General features: G+C 42.4%; 1 protein-coding gene across 1 annotated transcript in view; it reads left to right on the forward strand.

Annotated features, from left to right (window-relative positions):
* The window catches only part of LOC121612407 (copine-9-like), a 66,621-nt gene that overhangs the window by 12,423 nt on the left and 40,753 nt on the right, over positions 1-13,445 (forward strand). The window contains exons 3-7 of the mRNA XM_041945279.1: positions 4,139-4,185; positions 8,234-8,337; positions 9,780-9,819; positions 10,067-10,069; positions 11,703-11,779. Coding sequence (XP_041801213.1) covers positions 4,139-4,185; positions 8,234-8,337; positions 9,780-9,819; positions 10,067-10,069; positions 11,703-11,779 — 271 coding nt within the window. The remainder of the gene's footprint in view (positions 1-4,138; positions 4,186-8,233; positions 8,338-9,779; positions 9,820-10,066; positions 10,070-11,702; positions 11,780-13,445) is intronic.

The raw sequence follows: 13,445 nt of genomic DNA on the forward strand, positions 1-13,445 counted from the left end.
CAGCGTGATTTCCACTCACAGCAGGCCGTTGTTTTCAGTGAAACTGCTCTAAAATCTCACTGTAAGCTTCCCGATCAATACCAAACAGCAGGCAAAGTTAGTGACCAGCTGGCCAACATGGTGGAGCCTTGAGCAGCTAAAGAACCAGATATAACCCTAACCTGTGCTTAGATTCTATACATGAGCTTTTCAGCCACTAGAGGTCACACTAGAGCACCAGCATCCCTGACCATTAAAAAATGGGTGCATCTGCCACACCTCCCCCCTCCATTCATATTCCTCCCCCATCCCTTTGTGTTCGCAGTAAGGTGAGAGAGACCCCTGTACACATGCTATAAATAATGGCATAAATCTACCCTTTTGTAAACAATAGGCAAGCAAGAGGGTATAGCGTTACATAGCTATTATTTGTTGATTGGAATATTTATTTTTACTTGATTCTCTGCCCAGGATGCCAGTACTCCACTATGTATTTACATAGCAAATAGCTGTTTGCTGCTATATTAATGTGTGTGATGATCTGTCAGTGTTGTGTGTCCAGCTTGTTCTCCCAGGTGGAAGATCAATTATTGCTGGTTAAGATTCAGCTTATGATTGTTTTGGGCAAAGGAGCATCCGCACCCAATGCCATGACTTGATTGAATCAGGGGAATCCACGGCACCTTATATAAAAGCGATGGGGTGCTCTTCGCTCTGGCAGCGTCACTTTGTAATTTTTACCGAAAAACCCATCTCCCAGTTGGCTCCCCACCATGCAGTTTTGTCATAGCTGCTCCACTGAGGTTCAAGAATTGGCCTCCTCGGGTGTGGGGCTCTCTGGCCGTATCCCTCTCTTGGCAGGAGATCAATAGATTAGTGGTGAGCTGTGTGCCCACTCTGCCTCACCTAAATTGCTGTGTGAGAGGTGTATCTGTGAGGGATTTCTGACAGCTAAACCCCTAAAACTCACCCTTCTCCAGATGAAATCTACCACCGCCTGACTATGTTAGACTCCGATTTCTTCTCCACTTCTATTTGCCAAACAATCACCTCATCTTCTTGCCTTCATCACGCTCCCCTTTTTTCATCTATTTCCATATTCCTGGTCCCTCTTAATTTCTCTATTATTCTTATTTTACCTTCACTCCCTGTCCTGGTCTTTAATATTCTGCTTTGTCCTCCTTCAGTCCTCCCTTTCCAGCCCCCCCCCCCTCATTCTCCTGCCTCCCGACCACCTCTCTGTCTCACCTACCCGTGAGCAGTTCGGGCCCTCAGCCTGTAAGTAAGCCCGTGGCATCCTGCCTATGTCTGCCTTCTCTCTGATTATATTTTCCTGCAGCGCAAATCCAAGAGGCAGGCAGCAAGAAATCCCCAGCCGGAAAACCTTCACACAGGTGACTTGCTGTCAGCTCGCTCTGCATTAGCCGGATGAGTCCGAAAGTACACCCTGCCATTTTCAATTATGCTCCACACACTGACACACTGAGGCAGACATTTTGATATAGAAGGGATTGAAACGTCTCTTGCTTTCACGTATGTGAGTACACGCTGGAGATTACATGTTCTTTACGTCCTGCAGTTAAAAGTGGTGAATGGACACAAATCTTCCCTTCTTGGTGACACTCAGCACGAATAAGGATGCATGTAGTAGAAAGTGAAAGAAAGCCTGTGTGGGGAAGTGAGCTGAGTGGATGGATGTGTCACAGAAAGGATTTTTCACACAGGAGAACAGGGTTCGACCCCCATGTGAAACCAGGGGTCATCTTTGATTGCTTTAAGGAAGTAGTTATTTGACCCCAAACCATATCTTCCCCTAAACCTAACCAAGTAGGTTAAGACCAACCATCCCTGAGAATGTAAATCATAAATCATCATCAAATTAGTGTTTGAACCTCGTGCACACAAGCACGTATGTGTGTATGTCTTTCTTGGCACACAAACAGTTTTATACAGCGTGCCAACATCATGAGGAGGCACGAGGACAACAAAGAGGTGGTGAAGGTGCCCTTTCAAAGTTAAGCCACTGCTGGTGAAAACGTCTGCGTATATTCATGTTTGCCTTGTTGTTTCTGTGCTCTCTCTCCTGTATGCTCTCGAGCTTAATATGATTTGCGCTCAGTTCTGATTCACTCATGTTCAGAGTCACCTGCGTACCCGTCCTGCAGCCAGACTATTGTCAGGAGTTGTAGTCGGAGTATGGTTCGGAGCGCCGACCAATTGCCTTGTGATTATGCCACTCCACGGGTGACCAGATGGGCTCTTTCCTTTCTTAGTCACTTCCCATAAAGCAGGCAATCAGCCAGGTTCTCCGGACGCGGCCGACACTGATGCAGCCTTGACGCAGATTAGTCTGAGCCCGCTGTCGGGCTGTGCCGCTGGTATTCTGCAACCTTGGGGAACATAAAGGTCCTGTGACAGAATCTCTGTCTCTTGAATGTCATTATTTTGGTTGCTGGGCCAGAGAGGGCATTGAGGTATGACTTTGATTCAAACAGATTTAATCTCTGGACTGTGAATGTTTTCTGTAATTTAATTGAAGGCTAGCATTATTCACAAATGGATTCGCTTATAATCCTCAGATTTACAAAAAGCAGCACTGTACGCTTCGTGTAGTGTCAACAATCTATCAAAGAAGAGATTGTTTTCTTCTAAAGACACAATGCCCAAAAGGTTTACTGTGTGCTGCCCTTTCTCTGCTATCTCTCCTCTGTTAATTGCTCATTAGGAGGGAAAATGTGGTTTTAATCGTCCAGACAGCCTGAAGTTCATTAGAGCTAATGTCTAAACTTCACAGAGACACAGAGTGGCTGATGGTGCACAACGAGACACAAACAGCAACGCTTGGCCAATTATTAATCCATCCCACATGAGCCCTTAGTTTGTTTGCATATGCAGGAACAGAGACGTGTTTGATCCTAACATGACAATAAGATAAATGTGTGGGTTATAATTGGGCCGTCTCTGCCTTACTTATGCAGTTGTACTCGAAGCAAAAATCTCTTCAAAAGACAAATGTAATGTTTGGTGAACAAAAGATGAGATTTTGTAACCAGTGAAGCACAGATAATGGCTCGTCAGGAGACCCACACTTTAACTTTGGCTTCTACTCACCGAGACTGCTTTGATTTCAAACAACACTACGAGGTTAACGGCTATGCATGTGAACATGCTCACATGCAAAGTAACACTGACTCAGAGAACAGCTGAAGCTGTTGGGAATGTCATGAATTCTGACCGTATTTGGTCATAAAGTGAAATGTATCACTAAAGTCACTTTGATTGGTCTTCTGGAGAAAATGAATGTCTTTGCCGGGGATCAAAACATTACCATTCATCCTCTGGACACCATGACTTGCAAATTTTGTGCCGATCCAGCAGCTGTTGAGATATTTCACTCTGAAACAGAACTGTCAACCTCCTGGTGGAGCTGGAGGATCACCAGAGTCAGTAGGATTCATTCTCTGGGGACCATGAACGTCTGTAGGAGGCTTCATGGCAAGACACCCAACAGTTGTTGAGAATAATGTCACCTGATGACCTCCCTTGCACCCGTTGGATAGGAGTCGTGATTACTCCGCCTGCCAGGGGGCTTTGTCAATTCAAATATGCTGTTTTGGGGAACTTTTTCGATTCTGCCTCTCTGTAATTATAGATATTGATAGTCGGGGAGAGGACTGGCTGAAGGTGGTGACAGCATATCTGCAAGGCAAAAAATGTAGAGATTGATTACTCCTGCATTGTTACGTAGGTTGGCGGAATAGTGAGAATGAACCCGAGAAAAACAGACTGTGTTAGCATCTTATCATTATCCTAAAGTTCAACTGTACTTCTGTTTATTTATTTAGATTGAATGTATTCATTTTAGATTGAATATACGTAAAAACCCTTCATTGTCCCGAGTTGCTCAGTCTGACATAGGCACTGTAATGGTTTTTATTAAGGAATTATTGTCTTTGCTTCTAGCTGTGCCAGATTTAATGAAAATGGATGTAGGTCACATGATTTGCTGTTTTGATACTGTATCTGTCAATCGCTGCAGGTGCCAACATGTAAAAACCATCATCTAATCACTAAAATGAATCACTCAATAGCTTCTTTTTTCTTTCTTCTTTTCCTCGTGCTTCCCCTTCGACTCCCTCTCCTCCTATTTCCCTTCCAGTGGTCGTGTTGTATTTGCAGGCTGTGGGAACCAAAGAATGGAGAGAGGTAAGTTTTGTTCTGCAATATCAATATCCACTATAAATATCACAATATCTGTGTCCACCTGTCTGCCAGACATGTGCAAATTTTGTTAGGAATGCAAAGTAATGAGCATTAACTTGAAGACTCTCAGTCAGCGCTGGGAGAGGAGTTATTACGATGAAGTCCAGAGGCAACTCGCAGCAAACCCCTGAGAACACTGTTGAAGAAAATTGAAAGTGTCAACCTTGTCGCTTGCGCGTTAACCCCTGTCTATAATGGAATCAGGAAGGGAAAACAAGCTCCATATACCTGACCCAAACTGATGAATTAATAGTACAGGTTAAAGAATAAATAGATACAATTGATTTCATTATATCAGGTACCTGATGTTAGAAAAAGGGACTTCGCATCATGACTCAGGGTAGGTAGAAAAGAGGGGAGAATCCTTTCCAGCCTCATCAAATATGCACCATCTGCTCCCCTTGACTCCTTGCTGTCTCGCCCTCTGTCACTCCTTTTTCAGGCTGGGTCATGTGACCTTCCATTCATTGCTCCTCTTTTGAATTCCTTCTCTTTTTCATTTTTTTTCAGTAAGTCTCTCCGGCAAGCGGACTCATTTCCATGTCATCTCTTAGCAATATTTTCCCCAACCAATTTGCCTATGACATTCCGCTTTTAGTCGGTGTATTTGCCCCTTTGCAAATTCAAAGTCAACACTGATGTGTCAGTGAGGATTTTGCCCCCACTGATCCCCTCACACCTTTTAATTCCATGTGGCAGGGCTTAATCAAAAACATGGCATGAATTGCACTGTAATCAGCAGAGTAAACATCTCACAGCCGTACACATGTTGACACCATGAGCAGATAATTGAGCTTGAATGGAAACCTGACAAATCCTTTGTTTTCCTTTGACATCATGCTTTACATTCTGGCAATGCTCTCTATATAATGACTTTTGTCAAATTTTCTCATTGGCATTCCTTATTAGCAAGCAAAAAAAATAATTCTGTGCAAGTTGCATTTGTTTTATTCTATCACTATGTCCTGAAGACCTAGTGAGAAAGACACACTGGATACTTTGGCAGATGTCTAGTCGATGGATCTCATTTTCTATGGCTAGCAGGAGATCCGGCCGTGCAGTGCATGATGGGTACAGGATGGCGAGTTGACAGATCAAAATGCTGAATTTACATAATCACTACTCCTCATCAGCTTTATGCAAATGAGGCCATCCAGCGCATCAAGCCTGGTTTGCAATAATCAGATCAGACTGTCAAACACGGCGGTGCTGATAAAATATGAATCACGATTCTGTCACTGCATTGCTTATTTTTTAGTACGAAGGACTGTTTAGCTGTAATATGAGAAGGTTTGTGACCTGGCTGCCATGTTGAAAATGGACGACCAGCTCGCAGTGCGTCACACACCGGCGCCGCTTTCAGTGGTCTGATGTGTTGAGACGTATTCTCGACAAATTCTGTGTGTCTGTACCTTAGCATGATTCCTCCACGTAGTCCATCTTCCACCCTCTATCCTGGACTGTTTCTTTTTTTGCGGTTTGTGTAAGCTTGCAATTTTGTGCTTCTTTTCTGCCCATTTACTGTTCCCAGAGCATCAGTGTGTGCACAAACCTCCTGCTCACAAATAGTTCCATTTTCCCCAACCTGTTGATATAATCCTCCACTTACAGGCTCCCACAAATCATCATCCTGGTCGCCCATGGAGGACTACAACCCTGTCTGTGATTACATGCTGTAAAGCCAGAACACAGGTCTGGTCACACCGGAATATAAAAAAAAAATGTGGTGAAATCTATGCATTTTAAATTAATCGGCACAATTACCGCATTAGCTTGAGGAGGTGAAGAAAATCCAGGCAAAGTTCAAGTGTGGTGAACCTCTGTCGTATAAACTTTAGTACTCAGCCGGCATCTGATATCTATTTAAGGTCAGAGGTCCAGAACAATTGTGATAACAAAATAATCATTCATTGAATCAATGAATTAACATCACATCTCTTGTGTTTGAGCCAGCATGAAACCGAGGCAGACGAGGCTCAGACAGTAAGTCCATGTTTATCTCTGACTCACATTTTCTAATAACTACATTTACACGAGTTATTGTGGATCAGAGAAAAAGAGACACAGTCTGTACCTGTGATTCAGGAGCTGACAACAGATTTTCACTTTCTTACTAAATTAATCTTGGTGGAGTCTATGTCAGTGTGAACAGACTCCTTTAAAAACTTGGAAAATCCATAATAACCAGATACTGAACTAGGAAAGACCTCTGCCAAAGAGGGAGTCAGCTCTCACCCACAGAACCCACAGTTCAACCATCAATGAGTCCTCAACCACAAAAAAACTCTTCTTCTGGGTTTCAGGAAGCGAACTAAAATACTCAGATTGAGACTCAACACAATCGTTGGCCAACAAACTGTTTGGCTTGTGTCAGGTGCTGGCAACCTGATCGAACAGTCCCAAAGTCTCCAAACTTCTACAACTAAATATGTCGCAGGGAAGTTTAAATGAACTTAGCTGTGGCACTTTCTGGTGTGACCAGGTTTGAATATTTGTCCCCCATAAAGGGTCCTACAGAAACACAATGTCTGCCATGTCAGAAACACTTTTTTTCTTTTTTAATGTGAAAGATTTGCGTTTACTTACTTACTTTACTTCCCTCCACCAATCAGGGTTTAGCACCATCTGAATCAAAATATAATTGTGGCGTTGTTTGCTTATGTTCTTAGGCCACTGTCAGTCAAATATGATCAAACCACACACAAACACACACACAAACACAGTCCACATATTACGTGTTTTCCTCTGAAATGATTTGATCCAGTTTCACCCAAATCAGTCAATAAAGTTATAAAGCTGTGTTTATTTCATTGGATGCAAAATTAGTATGAGTCATTTCCCAGGAAATGACAAACAGTTTGGGCAGACAGTGTATACCTAAGAATCAGAGCAAGTCTATTTATATTTAATGGGAACTTTATATTTAGTAACCTAGGGATGTTTTTTGATTATTTTTTCTGATTCCAAGGTGTTGCTTATTCAGCCGTGCACATACACACACACAGGAAACAACTTTAAGAACAAATCCTTCTTTCGTACGCCGCTGTTGTGTTTGTTTGACTTTGTAATGAATGTTTCTTCTCAGAGGTTTCCTGAAGTACAGTAAATCAAAGGGGTAGAGTTGAGATAGTTGAAAGAATTACACGGTATTTGTTAGATCCATTTGATAGGTCTGCGCAGATGGCATAGGCTGAAACCAGTAACTGTCTTGCCAACTGCTCTGCTTACTGTTACTCTCCCAGTAACAAAGCAATTCCTCAACCGCCACCTACAACACCCCAGCACCTATTAGCCAATCAAGTCTGAGTGAGATTATAAACCAAAAGGCCTCCCGCCCCTATAAATAGAAACACAACAAGGAAACGTCATGACATTTTCCCTTTGGGTCGATACAGCAGGTAGGTTCTGAGGTCCAATACACTCCCCTGTGAGGCTTTGGTAATGGATAGGCTGGGGATGCGGTTGATAGCGAGGATTATGTGCACTGGACACTAAAGACAGGAGTAGAGGTATTGAGGCTGCGGTGAGGCAGTGCCAAGATCAATAGCTCATTACACGATGCTGTCGGGCCAGACCTCGGAGGCGAGGCTGGCAGTCCACCGGGGGGATTACTGGTGTGATTGTCACAGAGATGGAGAAACGGGCCTGGCCCAGGTGGGAGGCTGGGACCGGGACTCTGCGGGCTCGCCGGGCAGAGAGCTCGCTCTAATCTAGCGGTCTGATTTCTCGGGGGACACGAGATTTAGCACACTGCACGATGAAGCTCAGTGTGATAGAATGCGGTCATATTTTTGCAAAGCAGATTTGCATTTCTGGATTCCAGTCGCGTGTGAAGCGTTACAATGATAATTCGGGTTGCTGCTGAATCTCATTAATTGTATTCACTCTCTTCTCCAGTGTATTTTTTCTTGATCATTAGGTTAATAACATACTTTGACTCATAAGTCAATGCTGCTATTACCACCGATTATGACGTTCTGTTTTTTTGTAGTTTGGCAGGACGGAGGTAATCGATAACACTCGGAATCCAGATTTCGTCAGGAAGTTTGTCCTGGATTTCTTCTTTGAAGAGAAACAAAATCTGAGGTTTGACGTGTGAGTAATCTGCCAGTATTTCCTTTATTTTTTTCTGAATAAGCCTGAATAAATGTCATTCTGAGCTTGGGTGCACTCTGCTATGTAAGTACGTCAGTGTGGATTCAAGCTAAGGAAGCAGCGCCTGTGATTACATTAGAATAATTTCTCTCTCTGCCGGTCTTCAGTTCAGTGAAAAGATAATTTTGCTTGATTAGGATGGATGAACGGGCCAATCGCTGCTAAAATTAGATGCTGGGATGCCACACAAGGAGTTATAAAAAAAAGGCCTCTTGCCAAGGTCACTTGATGGCCCCACTGATTAAATTAGTGTCTGTTTACGCACTTGGTTATTCTGTTCGGTTCGCCTACCTGTTATCTGTAATCTATAGCAGGGACAGATCACCTCCATGGCTGTGGAGCTTTAATCAAGGCACAGACATGTGCTTTTACTGCTCAGTGGGGCCTGTAGAGTCGTTGTTTGTGTACGCTGTGAACATGAAAATGGAACAGGAACATTGTTTATAATGATGCTATTATGTTGGTGCTGTGCATGTTTCCAACCAAAGAGCATCCCTCCTGCTTTGCAAGGTCTTTTTCATGTTCAATCCCCAAATAATGGGCTTTCTGTGAAACAACCCAGGTACCACAGCAGTGAGAGCTAGCAGCACTTTCAGATATTCCTTTATTCTTGGTTCTGTTCGTTTCTAAAAAATGAATTAAGAGATTGGAAAGAGTTGAAGCTCACTTAGCATAGCATATAGACTATGGAGGAACTTAAAGGAGGAACCGGCTTGCATGTTTCATCCAGATGATTTAATCCATACACAAACCTGAATTTTAAGTGCTGGAGCTATTTCTCTCCTAATCGTGAAATATTCAGTGAATGATCATATTAATCATTCCACAGCAAAAGTAGGCTACTCATAACATGACTGACTGTTGCTCTAGCCGGCTTTACCTTTTCCACAAACTCCAAAACCACATCTCTTCTGTATGAGTAGCCATAGATGAAAATATTGTGTCTGTACATGCAGCCACCCTATGGTTTGTTGGTATTTACTGACCGTCCACTGCTATCTTAGCCCTGATGATGGTGCAGCGGCACTCCAGACGTCCTGAACTCTAGGTGAATTCTTGAAACTCTTTCCTGAATGTAGTCCTGGACCAGCCTCTCCACTGAACGCACCGATCCCAGTGGTGCTCTGGCGTGACAGAGCACTACTGGGATTAATTGCAGTAGAACTGTAGAATTTCAAACCTGTAATCTCTTGCAGTACTTGTTAGCAGATAATGTGTTACTGCCCAACACTGATGATTAACAGCAACTAAAAACAATGAGCGGAAACTGATGTTGTTGAAAGTAAATGTTTCTACTTTTCAAGACTGGCACCGGTGGATCTTAACATGTAGTCACAGCGTTACAGGCTCTTCCAATCCTAACCCCCATTTGTTTCTGGCAGGTACAATGTCGACTCCAGAAGCTGTAACATTTCCAAACACGTAAGTACAGCCTTTCCAACTGTTTTGACTCAGCTCTGACAACTCCCCTGTGCCCTCATCAGCCCTTAAATATATCACACTGCATTCAGTGTTACCCAAGCTGTTAAAGCTCATTTACAGTGAACGAGTGGAGCCGTTGATGATGATTCAGCATAAATAAAGTCTATTATTTTGTCTACTCGAGTATTTAAATCTGACAGAATCGTTTGTTCTTTTTTTTAACAAATCAACTCGTGTGGGAGCGTAGAAGGTGAGTGCTGCTTCTGCAGACTGTGTTTTCCATTTGAGTCCTGACCCTATAACATAATTCATTCATCTCACTTTTTGTTTTCCAACATATGTCAGTGTCCCCGGAGAGGAGACTTGTGATTGTTTGCATTGCATTCACTTTAATTTTATTGTATTTTTCTCCCATTATTTCATTTAATCAAGGACAAACACCACCAGCTTCCATCCAGACAGCCTCCCCCGTAGTGTTTGTCTGTCTGCATTTTCTCATTCGCTCAGGTAAAGCTGCCTCCAGAACCCGACTTCAAAGTGAAAGCAGCTGTTGCTGTTTGAGACGGTATACTACAGCAGATTGTTCATGTCAGGACATTTACAGGAGCTACACACATTCACTGTGTGGGACTCACACCTACACCTGCTCTCACCCACGAATAACAACCACCAACATGCAGCACTTCGATTGTGTCCTGTCATCTCTCTGCCTTTTATGTTGCCGTACGTTTTTCTCTGTAGTTCAGGGGCTGGTTGTAAACTTCAAAATCTGTTGTTCAATGAAAATGCTGATTGAAGGGGAAAACTCTTTCTTTTCCACTATGAGCACATCTGCCTCATGCGGTCAACAAGCACCTGAAAAATGCACCCCACTACGACTTCCTGGGCTAATGCATGCTTATATGAAAGGTGTTATTAAACCCTAAATTTAATGTTTAATTTAAAATGACACCTCAATAAAATGAAATTAAACTTTAATGGAACTTTCATAACTTTAATATCTCCATTACTACTGCTGTTGATTTTATAGTCTTTTACAATTCCTACTGAGCCTATTAGCCTGAGTGTTGACCCTGTTTATTAGAGCACATAAGGTCCAGAAATGTGTGGGGTAATTAGTTTAGTGTTCATATTTTAATTGGCTGCTTCTGCTGTGCTAACTCATAAGATCATATGTTAGAAAAGTTTCAGAGCTCATCAAATAAATGGGAATTTGTTACCACTGAGTGCACAGTGGTGTCTTAGGGAGTGTAAAATTAAAAACACACCACGGCAGGGCAATATTAAAGGATAAGTCCACATATTTTTAAGCTTTTTTTTTTTTTTTAAATAGTAAGGTGCTCATATGAAGACATATAAAATAAATATGTTTTCCTTGCTGCAATTGTCCTTCCTGTTCATACTGGCCATGAATAAATCCCTGCTAAATGTGATTCCAGTGTAAGTGATGGGGGACAAATTTCACAGCCCTCACAGCCAAAACACGTTTTAAGGTTTAACTGAAGCTAATACGGTATGACATTTTGGAGAAAGTTAAACAAATTACGTTGGTCCCTTCCAAGGTTGGTTTTTCATGCTGAAGGGTCATATTAGCTTCAGATAAACATTGGAATGTATTTTTGAATGGCAGGACTATGGATCCATCTCTTACTTTTGAGAAGCATTAGGAAGGCATGCCTTCAGGGCCATATGAAGAAGAGGAAAGACTACAGCAACCCTGAACTGTTTGTCCATATAAGCATGTTAGTGTTGTTGAATGACTTGAAAAATACTTGTTCTTTAAGTTATCTGTGGGTCATATTTATGTTGGTTAGTGTTTGGTTTGAAACCTGGATCTCCTGTCACGCAATTAATTCTCTCTCTTGTACCTTTCTCCCTCAAAGGACTTTCTGGGCCAGACTTTCTGTACCCTCGGAGAAATCATCGGCTCCACAGGAGGGCGGCTGGAGAAGACTCTCTCGTAAGTCCCCCGACACCCTAACATCCTGTCTATTGTATCAATGAGAAATTGCTGCACTGTTTTTCTTCAGGTGCTCGTAATAGAAATTATGCACATAAATAATTTAAACATAACCGACCAGCAAAGTGAAAATGAAACAGTCCCTTCCTGTTTCATATTTATTGATGTCTGCAGTGGAAAACAAGTCTATGGACGTCTCACTAATCTAATGTGTGTAGACCTGCCAAGTAATATCCCTTTAACAGCCTCATCTATTACATTGAATGTGAGAGGTCAGATCAACCTGAGCTGTTGTTGTTGAAGCAATATTTGTTTTTTTATATGTTGCACAAAAAAGCCTGCGACTGCTTTGCTGTGAGTGAAGTCTGTGTAAATTAAAATTTTGCATGTACTCATATATTCTGCTTGGTTTTATGCGGATAGTAGAAATAGGTGTATAGTAGAAAGGGTGGTGCATTTATTTTGAACACAATACCAGAGATGTGAGGTCAGAGAAGTCCTGAGCCAGATTTGAACCCATTTTATTGCAAAGACAAGGTAACCTCCCATGTCCGCCATTACACTGTGGAGCTCACCATACAGTACAGGGTGCCGGGAGATAATTCTTCCCAGTAAGAGCAGAGCAGCATATGCATCAGAAGCTGTATAATATCAGCTGAACAAGTGTAAGTGCTGCACAGCAGCTCATTCTCCTGAATGAGTAAAAGGAAACAACTTGTAGCTGTGTTGGCAAGGGCTCCCCCCTTGTCTTGGAAGGAGGAACTTTATCAAAAATTATTGTTGTAGTGAAAATTTAAATGATCCGTTAGTGTACGTACTGATGTGTTTCATGACTTTTAGTCCATAATGACAAACTGTTATTGATTTCCTCATGCTGTACATTGAGTTGTGTGTGAGCTGATTTGTAACAGATCGAAGATTGAATTCCCTAAACATGGAGGCAAAAATAATCTAATTGGCTGAATGAATTTATTAATGGAGTCAAAGACCAATGGAACAGAGTCATGAGGGAGGAGGGAGATGATATTTCCCCGCTGACAGGCTAGCGTACTGGTTACCTTGACGGCTCCAGCTGCAGCTCTGCCTTCCTCTGAAGTGTTCCAGGTGGTGTTGTGCGCCGCCAGGTGGTCACCACCACCTGCGACACATCTAAAGAGGGCTAAAGCTGTATTTGTCAGCGTAACCAAGCAAGTGAGCTACTCTGAAACAGAAATAGCTCACAAAGTATCAAAGACAGACCTTTTCCAGCTGTGAGTTGTAGTACCCCGTGCTCTCTCCTAGGGCTGAAACTAATGAGTATTTCCGTATCAATTAATCTGCAAATTATTTTCTCGATGTTTTTTTATATAAAATGTCCACCAGCTTCCCCGAATCTAAGGTGTTGATTCAAATGTTGTGTCTTGTCCAACTAAGATATTCAGTTTACAATAGCTTGTTTGCATATGACATCACGTCACTCTTTTGTTGTGGTGCGAACTAGAGATGGAGGGCCGAGAAACCACGAGGAGCTTTTAGTGAGTACCAAAAGTTGTTTTTCATCAGGGTGAAAAATGCAAGAAATTGACTGAAAAATGGCTTGATCACATACATCTGAAGATGCTTCTGCACCTTGAGTGAATGTTGGCTTGGCCAGGTGGAGTTGATGTCGTCAGGTGGGTGTTCCCAC

This window comes from Chelmon rostratus, chromosome 10, assembly GCF_017976325.1.
Source record: "Chelmon rostratus isolate fCheRos1 chromosome 10, fCheRos1.pri, whole genome shotgun sequence".
NCBI classification, from domain to species: domain Eukaryota; kingdom Metazoa; phylum Chordata; class Actinopteri; order Chaetodontiformes; family Chaetodontidae; genus Chelmon; species Chelmon rostratus.